The following is a 21,101-nucleotide window of genomic DNA, read 5'->3' as shown; positions in this document are numbered from 1 at the left end:
GAAAAACAGGTAAAACTCCCTCAGGACTACCAGGTACCCACAGTCAGTGGCACACAGGAGTTTGGGCAGGTGGCTGCAGGGCTCACAGTGCATCTCCTTCTCAGAGGAGGAAAATGATGCACCTTTCCACTACAGCAGCACCATGTAGAAATCAATGGAGTTAAAAAAGGCGAGGGCAGGGCTGAACGCAGGGCTGCTGCTCAGACCGGGGAGTGCTCAGGCTGCGGAGCCCCGCGGGCAGCTCGTGTTTCCAGGCGCTCCTATCGCAGATCTGATTTCAGCCGTGGGCAGGCAAAGGGTTAACAGGGACGCTGCATGTTAACTGTATCTGTGGAGATTATGGCATGTTTATCCAGTGTTCAGATTTCCTGTCTGAGGGTTTGGATTTCCTGAAATCCCTGCTATCAGCCCAAGTGCTGTCCACTGAGCAGACCTTTTTCTCTCTCTCTCTTCCCCCCACCCCACCCCCCTTTTTTTTTAAACTTTGCTCACATGGTTGGTTTTCCTTCCTGCTTTCTTTCCAGTTGTAGTGCCTGTGTCTCCTCACCGGTCAGGACATTTATGGATGCTGATCAACACTCTTAGACTCCACAGCTCTGAGGATTGCCGCACGTTGGATTTCCTTTTTATTATTATTGCTATTATTTTATTTCACTTTATTTTAACATTTTGTGGCAAGAAAACCTGAAGAAACATGCTCCTTTTCAGCTGCCCATGGGAGAATATGTTTTAGTCTGAGATGGAATAATGGCCTTAGGCTTGAGGACCAGATCTGGAATGGGAATTCAGACTGCACACGTCCTGGTGAGTTACGGCGCGTGGGGGCTGAGCGTGGCTGGCGAGGAGCAGCTCAGGGCCAGGGACAAAGGCTGAGCCCGTCCATTCAATGTGGCTGCGGAGCAAACGGAGAAAAGCAGATGGGTGAAGCTGAAGTCAGAACTTTTTCCCAAAAAAAACGACAGTCCGTTTTTCGATCCTGAAAATACACACATTGCTCCACAGCCCAGATAATGCCCGGGTAAACTTTGTAGCCAAATGTGTAAGGCCAGATTCTGGGAGTCCTTTCTCATGTAAGAAACTTTTACTCATGTAAACAACCTCAGTGACTTTAACAAGAGCTCATGTAAGAAAGGACTTGCAGAATGGGGCCCACATTGTAAATTGTAATGTGTCACTCTCAGCAAAAATTAATTAAAAAAAAAAAAACCTTCACATTTTCTGATTATCTTTGCATGTTTCCTTGGCCTTTTACATTTTATTGTGGATCTAGATTTAAGTTTAAAGAGGAATCTGTGTGCCAACTATTTGCCCTATTGTCTCTTAAATAAGTTTGCAGTAAGAGCAACAGTATTGCTGTATTCCATGCAGCAATTCCGGGAGGCCAGAAAGGGGCTTTCTGTTGTTGGAGGGAAAATGCTGAGTGCTATGCTGCTCTGAATGAACTGGAAAGCTGCACTCAGACATGGGGCTTAGCTGAGGTTTTAGCTTCATTTTTGGATGTTACAGTTCATTATGACATTATCAGCCTTATGTGGTTTTAGCCAAACCACATTCACTAAAGCAATGAGTTGACCAGCCTCAAAATCAGTGACTCAGAATTTGAAAAGAAAAAAATCTTCCTTTCAGGCCTCTGAAACAGAATTCATTATTGGCATCCATGGAAGTGTTGCTGGAGTAAGGTGTGGAAGATAAAGCATCATCACTGTTGCAACTTTTGCTCTGTCCCATGGCTGGAGGCTGTGGTTGTGCTGAACATTCCTAAGCTGCTCATTGGAGCCAGTCCAGGGATTTGATTCTCTAATTGTAGGGGGAAAACTTGTTTCAGGACTTGCTTAGATGTAGGGAAAACTATAGGAAAACCATCTTTTTTTAGCAATTTTATTTTTTATAGTAATTTTACTGTTTTTCTTAGACTACTGAACAAGTCCTGAATTCTAGTGTACAGCACTGCATGTCAAACAAGAGATGAATATTTAAATTTGGGGGGGGTTTAGTAGGACAGAATACTTTCCTTCTTATACCAATAAAGGAAAAGAGCCATTTTCCAGTTCTTTGCAATGCTTTCAGATTTGAGGTTTTAAACTAACTTCTGGTGTGCCAGCTATCTCTACAACCCTTTGAACATGATCCTGCTGCTCATCTTCAAGGTTTTCTTTCCTTAAAGAGGAATGTTTTCTGGAGGAGCCAGACCAAACTAATGTCTTGTCTGCCTGGGAACTCCAGGAATTTAGTTTTAATTATTGACATGGGGCAACACTGAACCTGGAGGCATTTTTTGCATTGAAAGGTCAGTTCTTGCTGTGTATGTAGGATGTACTCTCATTCTAGTCAAAAAAATGAAAGGGGGGCCAAGGAACCCTCACCTGAGTTAGGCTGGACTGTGGTGCCCTGCCCTGCAGTTACCACACAGTTTGATGGTCCGTGGTCATGGATGTGATCAAACTGACTGGAGCAGAAATGTGCTCCTCTCAAAGCTGGCAGTAGAGTCAAATGTCATCAATGATCTGTGAACTGCAGAAAGTACAGATGAGGAGTCAGGGGAAGTGTAAAGACTCATCTAGGTCTACCCAAATCTCCTAGATTTGGAAATTTTGTTGACCTTCCTATGAGCAAGATCCTTAAGACTGGGTCAGCTGTGGGATTTTTGCCCCCTTTTTGCAGGGCTGTCAGAACTTCTCTGGTTTCAGCCAGGTTGGGAATACTGTGGGAATAGTTTTCCTGGTGGTATTTTGGTATTTCCTCTTCTGCTCACACCCAGAGCAGGAAGTGCAGAAGCACAACCTTCAGCTCATTGTGTACGGGTTTCTTTTTATAAACCTGAATTCTCTGCCCGCCCCCTGTCTTTTTTTTTTCCCTAACAGCCCTCACATAGGATTAAGGCTCTGTTGGACTTAGACTGACAATTTTTTATATATTTTCATATGACCACACTAAGCACTCAGTAGTTCCTTGATAATTCATTAATAAGGGATTATCACATTAGTTTTCAATTTTCTAAGTACAATATTCCCAATCCTATGGTCGATAATGTCAATGTGCCAATGTCCCCAGCAGCTGCTTCTGCTGGCATTTACTCCTGAACCTTCAGCATCATGTCACTAATTGGCCATCAGGACCTACCTACTCAGTTGCCCATGAAGAAATTCTGCAAATTCTTCTTTTTTTGTAACAAACTGCACCATTAAACTCTCCAAGATTAGACACTTCATGCTTTAATGTTCTTTCCCTCACTCATTTTCTTTTTCTGCATCAGTGAGGAGGTTCAACTCAAGAACCCTCACTCCATGTGTCCAACTCACTCACCATCACGGCTGCCAGTCCTCCTGCCTTTCTTGCTGTTGTTGGCAAGTATGGATAAACAATTTTGACAGGTACAGAGTCCTGCAGAGCTAACTTCATAAGCAGAGTGATGTTTCACTGCTCAGATTATAAATGGACCAGAGGAACTAAACCACTTTCACTGAAAATATCCACCACATAAAAAAAATTTTAACCCTTCCTTTTCATGCAGTTTTCCTCAAAAAGGCAAAGAATTCAATTTTGTTTCATACCTGAGAAAGCATATCATATATGGATTGCATCTTCCCCCTCAAGACTATCTTAGCCATGATGTGAGCCCTTAATCGGCCATTTTAGAAATGAAAATAAAGTTAATATAGATCTTAAAGTTGGTCCATGGCAAAATAATTATCTCTATCTCCACTTGGGTCCACTTTTATGAGCACTACATGGGCAGCTGTGCCAGTCATGATTGGAAACTCTCTCCATGACTTTGTAAGACAATTTGCGCCTCAACAATTTCATAGTCTTCAAAATACAAGGAAACACAAGTAATGGGAAGTTAATTTACTTCACTCAAGTCCTCTGTAACTTAAGATTTAAGCAGATGCAATGCAATTACTAAGGGGATTTGAGTTCTCTGATTCTTTTGGGGTGTTTCTATTGCTGTTGGCTCAGATTTTCTTTCTTGGGCTTTGGGGAGCTGCAGAGCTCCAGAGAGGGCACAAGGAGAGGGATGGAATGACAGCCTGGGTCATTATTTCAGACACTGATTAGCAGCAGGCTCAGCCTAGACCACACATCAGTCCTCCCATGTGGCACTCAGGAGCCAAGCTCCATCCAAGCTGAACAGGGGGAGATGTGAAGCTCCTTGCTCAGTCCCCCCCCCTGAACCCCAAAGCTGGGTTCAGCCCCACCAAGTGATGCTTTTAATGCATCTTCCTCTATCTCGACTGGAGTTAACAAAATCCATCTCTCTCTGTGAGTCAGCAGAAAAGTATTCAGCTTTTATAAGAGTTAAGGGACATGGGATAGGGCAGTATCTTCCCCCAGCTTGGCACTTGCACATCACACAGGGAGAGGAGGTTGCATTTTCAGTTCTATTCACCAGAGGAGCTGGTTTACGCCAGCAGAGGATGTGGCCCGTGCTGTGCATGGCCATGGCTGCTGAACAAGGCTCCTTTCATCAGCAAACAAATGTGCAAACGGCATCACCCAGCACGCACTGTGACACAGCGGCTGCTGGCACTTCAGGAAAGTCAGAAGATATCTCTATTTTCTTCTCCTCAAAAGCAAAATGAGGAAGTCTCCCCTCTCCTCTTGTGCCCCCACTGCTACCACCCTGGCTTGAGCAAGTTGATCCTTAGGTATTTGTGTGGGGGTTTGTTCTCAGTGGTTAACCACATAACAATTTGAAGCATGTGGCTCACTCAAAAGAAATTGCCTTTAAACATTTGCAGACTGGAATTGTGTTGGAGAGAGGGGGCTGCTGGCCACCCTGGGGGCTGCAGCAGGAAGCCCTAAACATCCCACAGCAAGGTCCCATGAAAAGGGGGAAAAAAGCTGATTTTATATCTAGGAACTTCTCTTCTTGACAATGCTCTACAGCCAGGGCCAGATGTTCCCACCTCAGGTTTTGTATCTTTACTTGGTGTGTCAGAGGAAAATACCCGACAGGAGACAAAACAGAGAGAAAAGGGGTGACAATCAAGGGAATAGTGTTTTGGCACATCACTTTCATAAATAAAGACAGAGAAAAAATAACAAAGAAATTGGAGAAGCTTTGCTGTGAAGCTGAGAGTGCCTGAGACTGCTGCATGATCCCTGGGGGAAGGGGTGAGGCAGGTAGTGTGGGACTGGAGAGCCAGGCTCTGCAGGGCATGACAACCCCATGACAGAACAACCCTGTTTAGGGTGGTAAAACGCCTCATTAGAGTTCTTCCATCCCTCCAACCTTTGCTGGACAGAGAGGAAAGACTGGAGAAAGGAGGTGTGCAAACAAGATGAGCAGTTGTGCTTGAAGGGGTAAAGACCCCAACACCTGCATGGTGCCTCAGCTTGTTATCCCAGAGCTATGGGGCTATGCTAACATCCAGTTTTAAAGAGTCTGGGGCTTAAAGAAGCCAATAAAACTGAAGACTGCAACATTTCCCCATGGGAGAAGATGTCTGTGAGACATTCTGCAAGTAGTTTGTGACTCCCTAAGGCCATGGGCTTTAATTGCCATCTGATCCAGTGCATCCTCAGTCCATGGTTAGGAGAGCCTCTCCTTGGCTGCACATATACACGCTCCTAAGTGTTCATTGTGGAAAATAACAAGTGCAACCCAACTACAAGCCACACTTCTAATTCAGCAGGTAAAAATACTGTATCTCTACAATTGCCAGAATGGCACCTGATCTAGGAAAGAAAATGGCTTTTGGATCGTGGCCTTAAAGGTGGTAAAGTTTAACTAATTTGGAGAAAGGGTAAATAAGGCCTTGCCAAGTCTTCTCTCATGGCTACAGTGACAGAAGCTGTAGCCTGTTGGCACAGGTATGGGATTGGATTCCAGTCAGAAATTGAGCTATGCCCCCAGGTCCTGGCAGGACCTGCAACCCCACACATTCCTTCCACACCTGTTCTCCAGTCTGGGGAGAAAATAAATCAGCTCTTAGTGGCTGAACACCACCCCTGGGATTGTCACCTTCTGTCTCTGAGTTAGGATGGGCAAGTCACTGCATGGCCCTACCCAGACCAGCAGCAGGAGCAGCATGGCTGGCTCCCACCTTCCTTTTGTTCATCCCTGCAGCAGCCAGAAGGGAAATGCAGAGCACATGGCTGATGTGCTCCTCAGAACCACTGGGGCAAGGAGAGGGAAATGTCTCCTGCCAAGCCTGGCACAGCATCATGTCCTTTTTATAGCAGCTGGCCAAGTGCACAGAGAGCAATTTTGTCCTGGCCAGGCCTGCCAGAGAGTCAGGAGGACATTTCAGGCACTAGGACAAGCCTTATAATATGTGGATTCAGCCTAAAACAGAGCCCTTAGCAAAGTGCTATGGTTCTACACAGGAACATGAAACCATCCAAGCCAACACTTCGGCATCTTGTTTTCAGCAGTGCCTGACACACGAAAGGTGCAAGAGTTGAGCAGGGAGGACATGTAGTGGTATTTCACAGATAATGGTCCCAACGTTCCAGGATCTCATCTGGAGGATTTTCTGAGCTTTCAGAGCTCATGCTTAGGATGTACTTGTCCTGCAGATATTTGCAACATGCTTTGTAGGCTTTTTCCTACATAAACTAATACACATTTTAGTCATCCATCTTATAGGTACAAGAGATTGTTAGACAAAAATGAGTAGTGAAAGTCATGGAAGGAATTTTGTCCTGAGTTTACAATTATTAAATCATTACTAACAGTGAGGGTACAATCCTAGTTTCCTACCTGATTTATAGTAGTGCTAAAAACTGAATTTTGTGGAAATATTCCAGATTTATTTGTGAATAAATAAGATCTATGCCAGCACCATGCAACTCCAGTACTTTATTTATGTAATTTAGCATGGAACTATATTGCTACTTTCCTTCTGCATTAAAATTCAAGCAGTTCAGTATTCACACAAATGAATATGCCTACTGATGTAATTATTTACATAACAGCATATTTGTCATGAAATGTGTAAGACTGCTGATGAAATGTGTTCTTTGCTGATGTAGGATACTGGCTCCATCCATCTGATAAGAGGCAGGTTGTAGTCACACATCCTTTAATAATTATTTCAGCAGGTGTCCTTTTATTCCTGTTCATAATTAGTAGCTGAGTACTTAGCAAAGCTTGTCAGGATCAGAAATTCCTACAATTCAGTAGTTATCTATATTCATGAACAGACAGGATCTCTACCTTGGTAGAATAATTTCTGAAGATATTTTAAAATAATTAGGGTATTTAATACTAACGGGAACTGTAATTCTACAATAAGTATAAAGCTTTTGAATTATTATCAACCAGCAGGGTATAATTCTGATGTTACATGTGTCCTAAATGAATCTGATTCCAGATTTAATCAATGGTAAGATAGTTCTTAGCCACAATCCCAGATCTCACATTTTTATTTTCTGTGTTTTTGAAGCTGTGGTAGAGAATGATCTATCATATTTCTGTATTGACCAGGATGGGGTTAAAAATCTAATATCCAAGATGATCTACAGCTGGAATTTATTCTCACTACCCAGACAAATGGGATTTGGCTCAGTGGAAACAAATTTCCTTACTATTGAGAATATTAAAGGGCATCAGTAGCAGAGGAACAAGGATAAAAAGGTGATTGTAAGTCATGTTGTGCTGGAGCCATACAACAGCCTACCTGACACCTGGTCTGAATTACACAAGTCTCTTGATGGCTGAGACTTATGCTTTTCTTCTCAGAGTTCCTTGGAAGCTCAGAGCAGTAATTAGGCTGTTTCCCCCACAGGGTGGTAGGTACGTGTCTGCACAGGGTATTCCATAAACTCTACACTTCATTCCCTCCAGTCCCTTCCAGCATGGAGGACAGCCTGGCTGCACGGTTCCTCTTCAGTGAGAAACATCCTTCCTCAAGGATCATTTCTAAGTCTACTTCTCCCCATCTTAAGACACTTTGATTTCCCAAAGAGCCACAAGTGGCTGACACATGTATCTCCATCTCAAGTCTGGGCTCTGCAATAGGCCTCTGTCCTGTGAGTCACATCAGCAGTGTCCTAAGCACAGTCCTCCAATAGCTACAGCTTGAAAAATAGCTCAGACTTAGACTCACAATAAACTCCTACCATAGATTTACACCATTAGACAGAGGAGGCACAAGAAGGAACATGACCCCAGTCAGTAAGACTAGGTTTAGCCTGACCCTAAGGAAAACAAGGAATCTTAGACAACACTTTTCCATGATGCTGTTGCTGAAAGACAACTTATCATTTAAGAGAACCTTATCCATGTGGTGATTATTTGCATTCTGGGGGGGAAAAATAACTTATATTGTAGGAATTCATATTATTTAAATAGGGTTTAAATAATGTGTCACTGAGAAACTGAGAACTCTGCAGTACCTATAGCCTGTTTACAAGTGAGACTGAGGCAATTGCATTTTGTGTGTGTATGTGTCTCCCCAAGACTTTGACACCCCCCCTTCCCTAACCAAGACAGATGGAGGAACAGAGGTCTCAAGAGCTCCTACACATTTTGTAAAAATAGGCAGATTGCTAGAAGAAAAAAAACACTGTTTGAAACATCTAACTACCTCCTCCCAAAGGGAAAAGCCACAGCTACTGTGAGGCCGAAAGAGAATTTCCACAGGAGTGTAATGATGAGCCCACTGCAACCCAGGAGAAAAGCTTCCACAGCATTTGCCCCTCCAGGCTGCCCATAAGGGGTTTCAGAGATTCCAAATCCTCTTGGTGTTCATGCAAACCTATGTGTGCTAATGGGGCTTTAGCAGCAATAACAGTTGAGAGAAAGACACCTGCTGTTATTTATCCCAAGAGTTAAATTCTCTCTCCTTGAACTATTATAAACCATTAAACTACCATGTTAATGCAAGAAGTGTTTCCTGGAAATAATAATGTGCTGGCATCAGTATTGCTTCCCTACCAGTGCTGGCTGCTAGTACAGTGGCAATGTTTTGAGAGGACCCTGTTTGCTAAAGCTGGCCATTGAAAGTAAAATATTCATTAGTAATTTTCAAAATATGGTTGCCTAGAATTCAGAACTTTAGCTCATAAATTAGATAGATTGGATTAGATTATTTCAATGCCTTTGAAAGTGAGGTTGATTATTTTAGTCTAGTAAAGGTTTTGCTAGGAGTTCAGTGCTTCCTCTCAAGTGTCCCAGTGCAGGACAAAGTAACTCTGCTCTGAGCTGTAGAACATTTGTTTTTACACTTCAAGGCCTGTTCTAAATAGAAACCCTCAGGTGGGCCAGGATGTTGAAGCCAAGTCAATTTGAGTCTTGTGGAAAGACACTAGGATCCCTTCAGAATGGGAACCCAGATGGGAGAGAAACAGGGGTGCCCAGAAAGGACAGGTTTGTGCTTTTGCTCCTTAGCACCCCCAGATATCTGCACCATAAATGAGTTTACCAGGTTTAGCGGGAGACAAGTGGTGGCCATAACACCAGAAGTGAGCAGTACCAGGCAGCTCCCACTCCAGAAGGAAACTGCAGCAGGCTTTGCTCTGGTTCCCACAGATGGAATGCAAGGGAGGAGGAACACCACAGTGACCAGGCAGCATCTGTGTGAACACTGACAACACCCTCTGGTTTCAACAGCAGCTATCATGAGAAAATATGTTTCTGCTTTGTTGTTTCTTGTGCATGACAGAAACAAACAAGATTTTTTTTTTCCCAGAAATGAAGCAGGTTTGTTCTGGAACGTGGTAGGCAGATCAGGTTCTTCTTAGTACTGAAGGATATATATGTGGGATTTCACCATTTTTAAGCTCTCCCAGGATATTTTTGCAATATTTATTGTGTTGGTTTCAGCATTGTTTTTGCATCAAATAGTAGACCAAATGTAAGGAAAGCTGGCCTCATTTGTGCTGTTAAGTCTTTCTTAGAAGCAGAAATTATTTGCAAGATCATAACTTCCCTCACAGACACGAAGTTTAATTAGGGAAGAGTTCTCTTACAGGGTAATATTCTTACTTCTGTGCACATCTGCACAGTATTTTCCTGATCAGGAGATCAAGAGAAAAATAATCTGAACAACTGCTTCTCTAAGTCATAATGAACAGAGTTGTGCAGTAAATCATAATGTTCAATAAAATGAAAAACAAAATTTGGCTGGAGATTAATGGCTGTAAAGGGACTTACTGAATTAAATTGGATCAGATGTTCCCTGGAAAAAAATCTGAGATGTATTCACAGGGCTCTGTGGTGTTGGTTTTATTTTTCACAAAGGAAGATTTAACTTGATTGTTTTGCAACTATTAACAATTTCTAGGCCTTGCAGAGTGATCTTAGGGGCTTGTGGTAGAGGACAGGGACTGGCTGGAAATTCTGGTCCCATTTAGGCAGGGGAAGGGAATGAACATGGAACCTTCCCACTACACAATGCTACAAACTTCTCAAGTGTTGCAGGGGCATTGCATTTTAACAAGAAAAGGAGGGCTGGCTTCAGTTCCCACGTTCAGGGGTAGATTCATGATTATAGGTCTGTTGAAAGACTGATATCCCTGAGTTCCCTAAGGCTGTGCTCAAAGCCCAGCTGCACCTCTCATGTTCCCTCTTAGGTGGTTTAAGTGCCTCCTTCTTACTGTGTCTTCTCCTATAATCTCAGTTTTAAGCATCCAGTCCTTCAGATGTTGGCTGAAGACACATATGGGCTCTGAGTCAGGCTTTTGAATTTCCCCAGGGACTCAGGCTCTCTAAATCTACCCTCAGCTTGGTATTTCACTGCCAGATTTGCTTGTGACTCCAACCACAAGCAGCAAAACATTTACACTTCAAGAACTTCTCACCAAAGAAACCGACTTAAAACTGTAAACCAGTGATGGGGACCAACATTTCCCACTGCTGCTGGTGGTTTTTCTAATCAGAGATGTCGCTCATTTTGTCAAGATCCTGACCTGGTTCATTAATGTATCAGCTGAAGGAAACCAAGGCCGCATAAATTGTCACTGATTGTGCTAGAGATACTGAAAACTCTTTCGCCCTGAGTTAATTCTCTGAACTCAAAGTGAAACAGACCCATGGCAGGACAGATCCCCGGCAGGCTCAGAGTCGAAGGGGATGCACACACCTCCCCTCTCACCTGCTCCCTGCAGCACAGCCTGTGCTCAGAGACTTGGCCTTATTAACTTCTCTGGCTTTTGGGAGAAATGGACTTAACAACAGTTGCCTAGAGCCAGAAGAAGAGGGGAAAGGCTATGTTATTAAAATCTAGAATGTAACATCATTTTAAAATTCATCAAAGAGCTCAAATTCTCCAGAGATTGAAGACTTAGTCATCCCAGGTTTCTCCAACTCATTTAGATAATTGCCCTTGAAATAGCTGTCTTCTTTTTTCCTTCCTTTTCTTTCTTTCTTTTTCTTTCTTTCTTTCTTTCTTTCTTTCTTTCTTTCTTTCTTTCTTTCTTTCTTTCTTTCTTTCTTTCTTTCTTTCTTTCTTTCTTTCTTTCTTTCTTTCTTTCTTTCTTTCTTTCTTTCTTTCTTTCTTTCTTTCTTTCTTTCTTTCTTTCTTTCTTTCTTTCTTTCTTTCTTTCTTTCTTTCTTTCTCTCTTTCTCTCTTTCTCTCTTTCTTTCCTTTCTTTCCTTTCCTTCTTTCCTTTCTTTCTTTCTTTCCTTTCTTTCTTTCCTTTCTTTCTTTCCTTTCTTTCTCTCTCTCTCTCCCCCTTTCCCTCTCTTGGTAAGTAAGTAAGTAAATATTCCTGGAGCAGGCACATCAGCTCCACAGCTGCAGAAGGGCAGAAGAAACCTCCAGATACCCACCATGCACATCTGTGCTTTCTATAATATGAGCTAACCCCATCTCAGTGCATTCAAAATAATCATCTCACTGTCACTTGCAGAGATATTAGGAACTCATTAGCCAGCTTAACTAATTAATGCACTGGTAATATTATTTTTTTATTAAGCACTTTATTAAATAACAGGAGATCTTTAGAAAATATAATGTGTTATTTATTTTTTTGCCTACCCTCAAGGCCTGGAGGCACTCAGTCTCAATACTTTCCCACCTTCTTGAAAACTGTAAGATTTTCTTCCTTCTGTCTTGGTAAAAATTCATGCTGTTACCAAGACAGGAAGCCCAAATAGTGTTACATGAGGTTGAGCAGGAAACTGATACAAATGAAACAGAAAAAAAGTTTTAGATTTTGTTAAAAAAATAAAACTTACATTACAACATATAATTTTATTGTGGGTTTTTTGTGTAACTTATATCAAACAAATTCTTAAAGATTAGTAGAACTTCCCATTAGATTGCCACTGGAAAATATATCAGCATCCATGGCAGTGCACCAACATTTTTTTGTGTTGTTTTCCATTGAAAGGTTGGGGCTTTTTAAAATTTGTTTTCTTCCTCCTAATGTCTCTTCCTGACTGTAGAATCAGAGGTACAGTCTTATACCATGGTATGGTTCAGGCAGAAATAAGAAGGCCATGCTGCAGTGCCCTTAGGCATGCAGCATCTTTGGAGCAGGACTTCACCTCTGGAATCAGCACCCTACTCTCTCTTTTAGTCAGTGGGATGAAATAAGCAGTTTAGAGTGTGATTCATCTGATTTTATAGACATCTACTCTATTATCTCTGTTTTAAACTTCTACTTTTGTAGGATGAGGTGAGATGCAACCTACTTTCAGTTATCTGTGTTGACCATATCATCAGTCAGGATGAAAGGAGTCTGGAGTGAACAGCTGAGGCAAAGACACTTTGTCAGATACATCCCACTTTTACAGCCTAAAAGTTGAGTCAGAGCTCTCTAAAGTGGAGGTAAAGAATCCCATTTGCATGGACTGAGTTTGGGTTAAGTTGAAAAGGTTCTGTTCTGTCACTAACTTTTGAGTTTATGTCATTTTTCTACGTAGATTGGACACAAAATTTCAAAGACATAAATATCCATGCTCATGGATCTGGGCATGACTCACTGTATGGGTAGATACAAACCTGAAGAGAATACTTAGGAACATCTTTCTGTGCCTATCTTGAGGTTTCTATGTGCCTTTTATTTTGGGAAATTCTCTGCAGGCACTTTGATAGTTCTGCACTCTGCTGAAGGACAGGATGGCTAGAGGTGATGGCTGAGCCAAAATAAATTACATTTTCACAGGGCTGTTCAGTAGAAGAGTGGCACCACTTGGTGCTTGTCAAAGAGGAAGGAATGACAAACATTGTGAAGGACAGAGATATATCAAGAAAAGTGGGGTTGTCACAAACTGGAGCCTGATGGTCTTGTCTTCAGTCTGCTGTAGCCATCCTACAAATATATATCAAATATATTAACTTCTGTGAGGTGTTCAGACACCAGGACAATGCATGACCTCATGAGTGCCTGAGGAATCAATGAAGGCTGGAAGTAGGAGGTGTGGTGCTTGCTTTGCCTGAGTGCTGCCAGCTCAGGGTAGAAAAGCTGCTGTAGGAAGGACATCAAATGTTCAAATGCACCAAAACTTTTGTGCAGAGATGATTTATCTTTAACACAGATGTACCAAGTTTAGTTTCTAATTTTAATAATGACTCCTTCCTAAAAACTCAGACAGCAAATGACTGATCTTCAATTCAGCCACAATCAGTGGCTACTGAGAATGAGTGGGGGCACTGACAAGAGAGCTTGATGTCATATCCACATTATATTATTAATCTATAATCTATATACCATGCACAGGGTATTTTTCTATTAACTTTGTACTGAGTAAATAATTAAGCAGTGACTAAGCATACAGGGAAGGTGGGAAGCACTCTTTTGTGTTATTAGCCCCTCACAGTTTTCAGAAGTGGACTATAAGTAACTCCAAATCTTGGACTGTGAATGGCAACCTTGTCATCAAATATAAAAAAATACCCTTGACAAGATCAGTGAAAGCCCTGCAGAGTTCTGAAGCTGGGCAGCAGACACTCTGATTAGGTGCTGCCTCCACAAAATGAAAATTCTTCCCTGAGCCCAAGAACAGCTGATGGATATAGTGTGAAGTGATAAAAAGGTCACTCTTAAATGGATACAGGGAGATTTAACTCACAATACCACCGTCCTGAAGCCCTTAGACAAATAATAAAGCACAGGCTGCAAAGACTAGAAATTCATTCAGTCTAAATACTTACAAAAATCTTTGTCATAGATCTAAGTCCTAAAGGAAATTCACCTCTGAACAAGACTGCATAAATTGACCAAACAAGCACCCTTGAGCCCTCTGGCCCTCTCTGGCAATGTGCTATAAAATCCTAGAGTGAAGAACTGTTCAGTCTTAGAATTATGTTTTGCAGCACGAATTCCAAACCACTGTTCTACAGAACCTGCACAGCCCATCCATGATCATTTCATAACCATATGACAATTATATCATATGAGACAGAGAACTAATTTCCATTCTAACAGTAATAACCATCTCCTAAAACTAGGTTCTTTTTAAATCAGTTGCTATTTCTAAAAGTACCATGCAAGAAAAGGTCTGAATATTTACGGTGATTTTCCTTACATATTCAAACACAAGGATATGTCAAGATGAATAGAAAAAATCTCATACTTTGCCAATATATTTTAAAGTTTGGTGTAATGACCTGAGGATTAATAACCCTCTCAGCTTGACATCAATCCAGTGCAAAACACTGGAATTGTTAATTCCAGGTACTATTTATAAAGAATCAGAGAAAAATAATGCAATTTATTACTTTTTTCATGACTCATTGCATATCAATCAGGATGGAATTAAGGAAAATACATTTTATTTCAAGAAAACCATCTTGATATTTTTTCAGATTTTAAATTTTCCTGAGGAAAAGAAAAATCTTTACTACTTATGTATTACTTATGAACTTTGGTAGCACTTGTGGCACTAAGCAAAATTTTGACTAAGAAATTAGAATTCTCCAAAGTCACTACTGTAATGATTGAATAGATTAAAACCTGAGCAATTGACATTTTTGGGAACCCTCATAAGTGGGGACTCATCCTCAAGAGGATGTCACTCAGCCCTTCAGGGACACTCCTGGGCTCTTTGCTGGGTTAGTTTTCCACTATTGTCTTCTTTCAGGATTCAGCCCATGTCTGTAAGCATGCTAATACTTTGATCATATATTTTTATGGAAGCACTGAAAACACAAACAGCTAATTCGTCAGGGTGGAGCTTCTATTGCTTAGGACATACTAAAAGCAAGTCCACAGACAAATATCCTCAGATTTGCTTCCCTGAAGTTTGTTAGACCACATCTTAATAGTGTTATCCAAATCATGGATTAGGGCAAAGCCAAAGAACATATGTTTGTCACATCCTGTTTGGATGATACCAACACAGACACAAACAGAACAAGCAGATTTTGGCATGAAATGAAAGACATTTTTGTTAACCTTATAGTTGCTAAAGAACATGTCAGTTACCACTTGGACTGAGTAATTTTGGTCCATATTTTGCCCATGAAAGTGTCTCTAATAACCTTTGCAAAATGTGATTTTGAGGACAATCTTTAAATATGTAATATCTGCTTTTCAACAGAACATAGATAGAACAATGACTTGATTCACTGCTTTTCAAATAACCAGCTTCTTTTTTTCATTTGCAGGAAATAAGATTTTTCTACCTGCTTTATTTTAAAGCTTTTTGGGATATAAAAGCTTTCTGCTCAGTCATTAGCTGCAAATTGCAGAATGAAGCAGCATTTCCAGATGAAGTAGTCTGTTTATACAGAAAGCACAAGAGCTATAATTACTACATGATCACATTTGTATATCAAGGTCAGATTTCTGTGATTCACACTATTGTTTGGACATAAAGGGAGTTGATTTTCAGCATGGTGGTGCACAACTACTATTGTTATTGCATCAGTGACTGTAGAAACAATATTAACTTTCGCTTGTTTGAGTTTTTCTTGTTAGGGTACTTCTGTTTCAGGAATATGAGAAAATTGGCTGGCTAGTATTTGCCCTAAAATAGTCATTAGACATGAAAAAATATGGATTTATATTATTTCTACTCAGGTCATAGAGTCTATTATGAAAGAAAAAAAAGTCCTCTAAAACAAAAAGCAAGATAAAATAGGTCATTAAATGACATGCATAAAATCACAGAGTTTAGGCAATATCAAATGCAGGTAACTAAAGCATGTAAAAAATATTTCCTGATATTTTCCTCTCCTCTGCAAAATCCCTGAATAATTGTTTTTCTTGATTATTACCCAATACAGTTGCAATTTTTATATTCTCTTCCTGAGAATTCATTAGCTAGCTTTCCACAACACTTACCCTGTTCTAAAACCTTAAAAATACAGGGATTCAACTCATTATACTTATTAGTTAAGCATTATGATTAGTCAAGCAGTTAGATTGTACCAATTAATCCAATATAATTGTATGTATTTATAACTAGGCACAAGAACAAATGCTTTCCTCATCTAAGGGCTAATAGAATCTGCTACTCTATTCCTGTATTGTGTCGAGTTGTCACCCAGCTGCCATTAATGTCACCCTGTTCTCAGTTAGGCTCCCTCCTTGCTTAAGCCCCACTAGACTTTCTCTTTCCAGGTGTACGTGTTCCTGGGTGAAAAGCAATCATATTTCTCCCGTTTTCATTGTTCTCTATATGTTCTGGGCTTTTATATTTCATATTCACTCCCTGCTCCCACTCACATACTGTCATATATAAGGATTTTCCACAAATCTGGCAATGTTACCTCCACATTGCCAAGGACAGTTGGGGAGCATTGATTTTGGTTTCATAGGGGGGTGAGAAGAAGAGTCAAAATGCTATCTTGACACAGCCCAAATTTTTCTACTGTCATTGGTTCTAGAATTTCAGAAAAGCTGTATTTAGCCTCAAAAGACTCTTTACCCATATAAATGATACTAATAGGTGTATGGCTTGAGGAATTTGCCATTTGAATAATGCCCTAAAAAATTGTCCAAGGTCACTGAGCCAGTGTTGAACTCACATGAGCACTTTCATCACTGGGCCACCATTCCTCTCTCTAGGAGAGCCATGTATATTTCCTTCTCAGTGTTGTTTCTCACCAGTCAATGATGATAACTTCAACCAACTTCATCTCTCTATAAATATTGCTCTGGATTTCTTTGATATTTTATTTATTTGCTGATTGCTCTTGTATAAATAGGCTCCAAAATGAGTAGGAGACCTAGAAAGGGAATATAATCATATATTTAACCACTGAGATGTAACCAAAAATGCTCATAATACCACTTACAGCAAATGAGCAAATGAGCAATTAAATAATACTCAGTAGCTTATTATAGCAGACAAAAAGAGATTCTGTGACTTTTTCAGACTTACAAAAAATAAATTGCCATCCATTTAAAATTTAGTCCAATGTCAATCATAGTTACTTGTAAACTCAGAAAGTAATGAGCCATTATATATTTTTTATTTCTTGCTTTGATTTGAATAACATAAACCTATGATGATGGGGACTTTTTTTGCCTATGAAGATGAGTAACATAATTAAAAGGAAGAGGTATGCTGTAAAATTAAAGAACCAGCACACATGTCATCATAAGCTGAGTCACATCCAGGGCTGCCAGTGGCTAAGGGTTTGTTGTAAGATGATGGTACTCAGTTGTCTGCCAGGAGACGCCTTTCCACAAAAAATCCACAAAAACACAATGCAGTGCCACGGCTTCCTTCTAAAAACTTTTTCCTGCATGTACCACAAGATTCAAGCATAATATTCTTGACTTGAGGCAGATACTCCTCCTCTTGCACACTGGTCTTCAAATCAAAGGACACACCTCCTTATCAGCAGAGCCCATAACCATGTCTCCTCCTCCTATGCTGCCAAGCTGGTGGCATATCTGGTAAAATCTCAGATCCTTTCCAGGCAGCATGGAAAAATCTCAAGTCTGCTGGTAAAAAAGATGTCTAACCCTCTTAATAATAAAAGAGCTCTTGACAAGATCACTTGAAAGTATCCTAAAGGCTCAGAAAAAGAAGGGAAAAAAGACAGATACTAACATCCCATCCAAAACCTCGTATGTCGCAATTTTTAATTGAATCTCATATGTCTTAGAGACAGGGACTATTCTATGTTGTTTTTAATGCTAAGGGTTGGAAAACCTCCAGACCCACATGACATATCTGGAAACACAAAACAAACAGGACAAACCCCATAAACAAACTACAGCAGTCTCTGGGGAAATAGGTCAACAGGCATAACAAGGCTTCTCTTAGACAGAAGGTTAAAAAAACTACTCATAGGGAAGGATTTGTGTTTTTCCTCATGGAAGCAAGGAATAAAGTGATGTGCTTGAATGAAAATGGGCAGACTGGTTAACCAAAGGATGTAATCTGGGGATGGCCTTTCTCCCACTCCCCTGCTGCCTGGGCCCCTCTGTTTGACTCTGATCTCATTCTCATCTTTATGGGTCCTTATCACCTCTCCCATGTGCCAGCCCATGCAGTCCACATCCCTCTGACTCACGGGCTTGTCCCAGCCCACCTGATTTACCATCTCATGGCAATGGCTTCTGCGTAGTGTTCTCCTTCTCAGCACCCATATCTGGCCTCAAGCCCCTGCCAATCTTTTTCCAGCTTGTATCTTTGGACCAAACAGGAAGATCATCCCAGAATGTCCCAAACTGAAAGGTATGTGCCAGCCCTACTCACTGCTCAGGGCTCTGCAGCATGTCTAGCACCTTCTTTTCCCCACAGCAACACAAGTCTTAAACTGGAAAGAGTATGCAATATAGTGATAGAAAAACCCGATGAAAAACTGTGAGACCGCTTGTCCATATCCTGCCATGGCTGTCTCCCCACACCCTCCTGCCCTCTCCCACATGCAGGATTATGTCCCGTCAGAACACTTCTTGTTCCCAGTCACTTTATCCTTCAGATCTTATCTCCATCTTCCAAAAAAGATCAGTCTGGTGCATACACCTGACATTGAAATTTCCAGCTTGAATGGTTAGACTGAAGTTATATCAGAAAACCGGGTCTTCTGAAGTGTCAGACAGCTTGGACAGGCAAGTCCTCAGCAGCACTGCACTCAGTGCAGCTGACTGAGTAGTTGCCACATTGAGTTAGATAGAGAGTTTTCTCAGCCAGCTAAATGAAGCTCTCCTCCAGCAATTTTTAACAAGGTGTTCTTTATCAGGGAATTTCTAATGGATCTGTTTACCACAGTGAAACTCATATTATCAAATGCAGCAATCAAATAATGGAAGATAAATTTCCATCTCTGAAGAATTAACACACATTGTTTCAAATTGACTGTTTAAATAAGTGACTTTGTTAGTCCCATAGCTTTGGTCAGTTTTACTTACTTGATCTTTCTCCTCGTCTAGGTAGGTTTCTGGTCGTGACAGATGAGACATGAGATCTTCAGCATCCAGGCTTTCAAGTTTTTCTTCAAGAGATTCACTATGGAATCGGTAAGAAAGATATAAATATAAATATAAATATAACCATAAATATAGTTTAAAAAGTAAAAGTCAGACCAGATGTTTTATAAATTCTAATACCTGCCAGTAGGTTTTTCCTGCTCAATGCCACTTCAGACTTTACAGTGGGTGTTCCTCAGAAAAAGTCTAACCTATTGCCTTTCAAGGATCAAAAATTCCAATGAATCAGTAAATCTTTACAAAGCATTGGCCACTTGAGCAATTATTGGAACAAACACTAACATTTATTACATAGTTTGCTTTGCTTTCATAGATCTTAAAGCTGGATGAGGGCAGCAGGGTATACAAAGGACATTGTAACTCCTTTCAACTCATCTAGATCTGGTAACTGATGTTGTTTTAACTTTGAAAACAAACAACAAATCTCTCAGATCAGCCTGAAAAATCTATGGCAAGATTTGTGTGAGGGCTTGAAAAGAGGAGGGACTCTCTTCTTTGTGTGATGTAAAGTGCTGAATAGCACACAGTTGTCTAAATATGCTTTTTGTTTATTCAGTCTCTGGATGGTGAGTTCTCTTGTTTTAAAGTTTTCACTCTGTTTCACTGAACCACTAAAAGCTACATTTGGATTGCCTGACTTGAATCACCTACTACAGCAATACTGATGGTTAAGGCTGAAGTTTTCTTTGTACTGGATGCAGGGGCTGGAGCTACCCTGGCACAGGTCACTGCTCCCTGTGACCACAGAGCTGTGTGGGACTTTCATCCTTTCCTCCTCCCTGGGGGAATCAGTTGACCATATTGCAGCCCAGACCAGCCAAGAGGGTGAATCACTGCTGCTGATCTTCCCAAAACTGAATAAATCCTCCTTTGGCGCATTTGCTTTGTCACATGGCTGCACATACTTTTCCTTTTTGGGTCCATGAGGTCTTAAATAAGCAAGAGTTCAGAAGTCAAACAGTTGTATTTAAAAAAAATGGAGCTATTAAGCTGGACATTCCTACTTGATTTTAAAATGGCACTTCCATTTTTATGTCCTACTGCTCCTAGATTTCCTTGAAGGAAATCACAACCGCCAACAAGAAAATAAGTAGTGCTAACACCTCAGAAGTTAATGAAACCAAATTTTCTACAGATCTGTGTCTTGATGAAGCTCCTGAGGAGGTGCAAGCCATCACTGAAACTTTTCCCATGACTGGGACACTTAGGGGAGCCTTCTCCCACACTGATTAACTTGACAAAGAACAAGGTGACAGTGAACCTCTCCCATTCATAAGGACAAGAAACATTTTGTTACCCCGCTCATTTTAATTTTATCACAAAACTTTAAGGAGCTGAAGATTTTTGACATCTTTCCTGTTGCCCTTTCAAATTTTCTGAGATCAGCATTGTTTCAAAAAAAATCCTTAGAGGCAGAACAGATGAGCAGATGGTCACCCTCTACAGTAGTCAATGGAGCGCCAGTTAACTTAGGAAGCTGCAAGCTCAAATTCAGTGGTTAAAAGTAGAAGCAAATGAGTAATTGGCTAAAGGAGCTGCTGTGATCAACCTCTAGACTGAAATTCTGCACTGTTAAATTTCATTTAGCACCATGTGAACACTGGCCCAACAGAAATTTGGTACACACAGCAAGACTAGTTTCCAAAAACTTCCATATGGTTATCCGTCATCCTGGGTTTTGCCAAAACCTTATGACTTCAACATTCAAACATCTACATTAATAAAACCTACAAACCATAATTTTAAATATGAGTAATTTTGCTTGAGCATAAAGGAGACATGCCTCAAATTATTTCAGACCTTACGTATCGTTA

At 40.8% G+C, this 21,101-nt stretch overlaps 1 protein-coding gene across 3 annotated transcripts in view; it reads left to right on the top strand.

The window, feature by feature from the left end:
• The first annotated feature begins 537 nt into the window (after nt 1–537).
• The window catches only part of ASAP1 (ArfGAP with SH3 domain, ankyrin repeat and PH domain 1), a 142,090-nt gene continuing 121,526 nt past the window's right edge, over nt 538–21,101 (top strand). For 2 of the 3 annotated variants that reach the window (XM_059466313.1, XM_059466288.1), the window contains exons 1-2: nt 538–804; nt 19,231–19,317. In XM_059466313.1, coding sequence (XP_059322296.1) covers nt 19,259–19,317 — 59 coding nt within the window. In that variant the 5' untranslated portion in view covers nt 538–804; nt 19,231–19,258. The remainder of the gene's footprint in view (nt 805–19,230; nt 19,318–21,101) is intronic. The other variant, XM_059466295.1, reaches the window with a different exon arrangement.

Source organism: Ammospiza nelsoni, chromosome 1 (assembly GCF_027579445.1).
Source record: "Ammospiza nelsoni isolate bAmmNel1 chromosome 1, bAmmNel1.pri, whole genome shotgun sequence".
In the NCBI taxonomy this organism is placed as follows: domain Eukaryota; kingdom Metazoa; phylum Chordata; class Aves; order Passeriformes; family Passerellidae; genus Ammospiza; species Ammospiza nelsoni.
The sequence above is the reverse complement of the archived record's forward strand: the minus strand, read 5'-3'. Positions and strand labels throughout refer to the sequence as shown.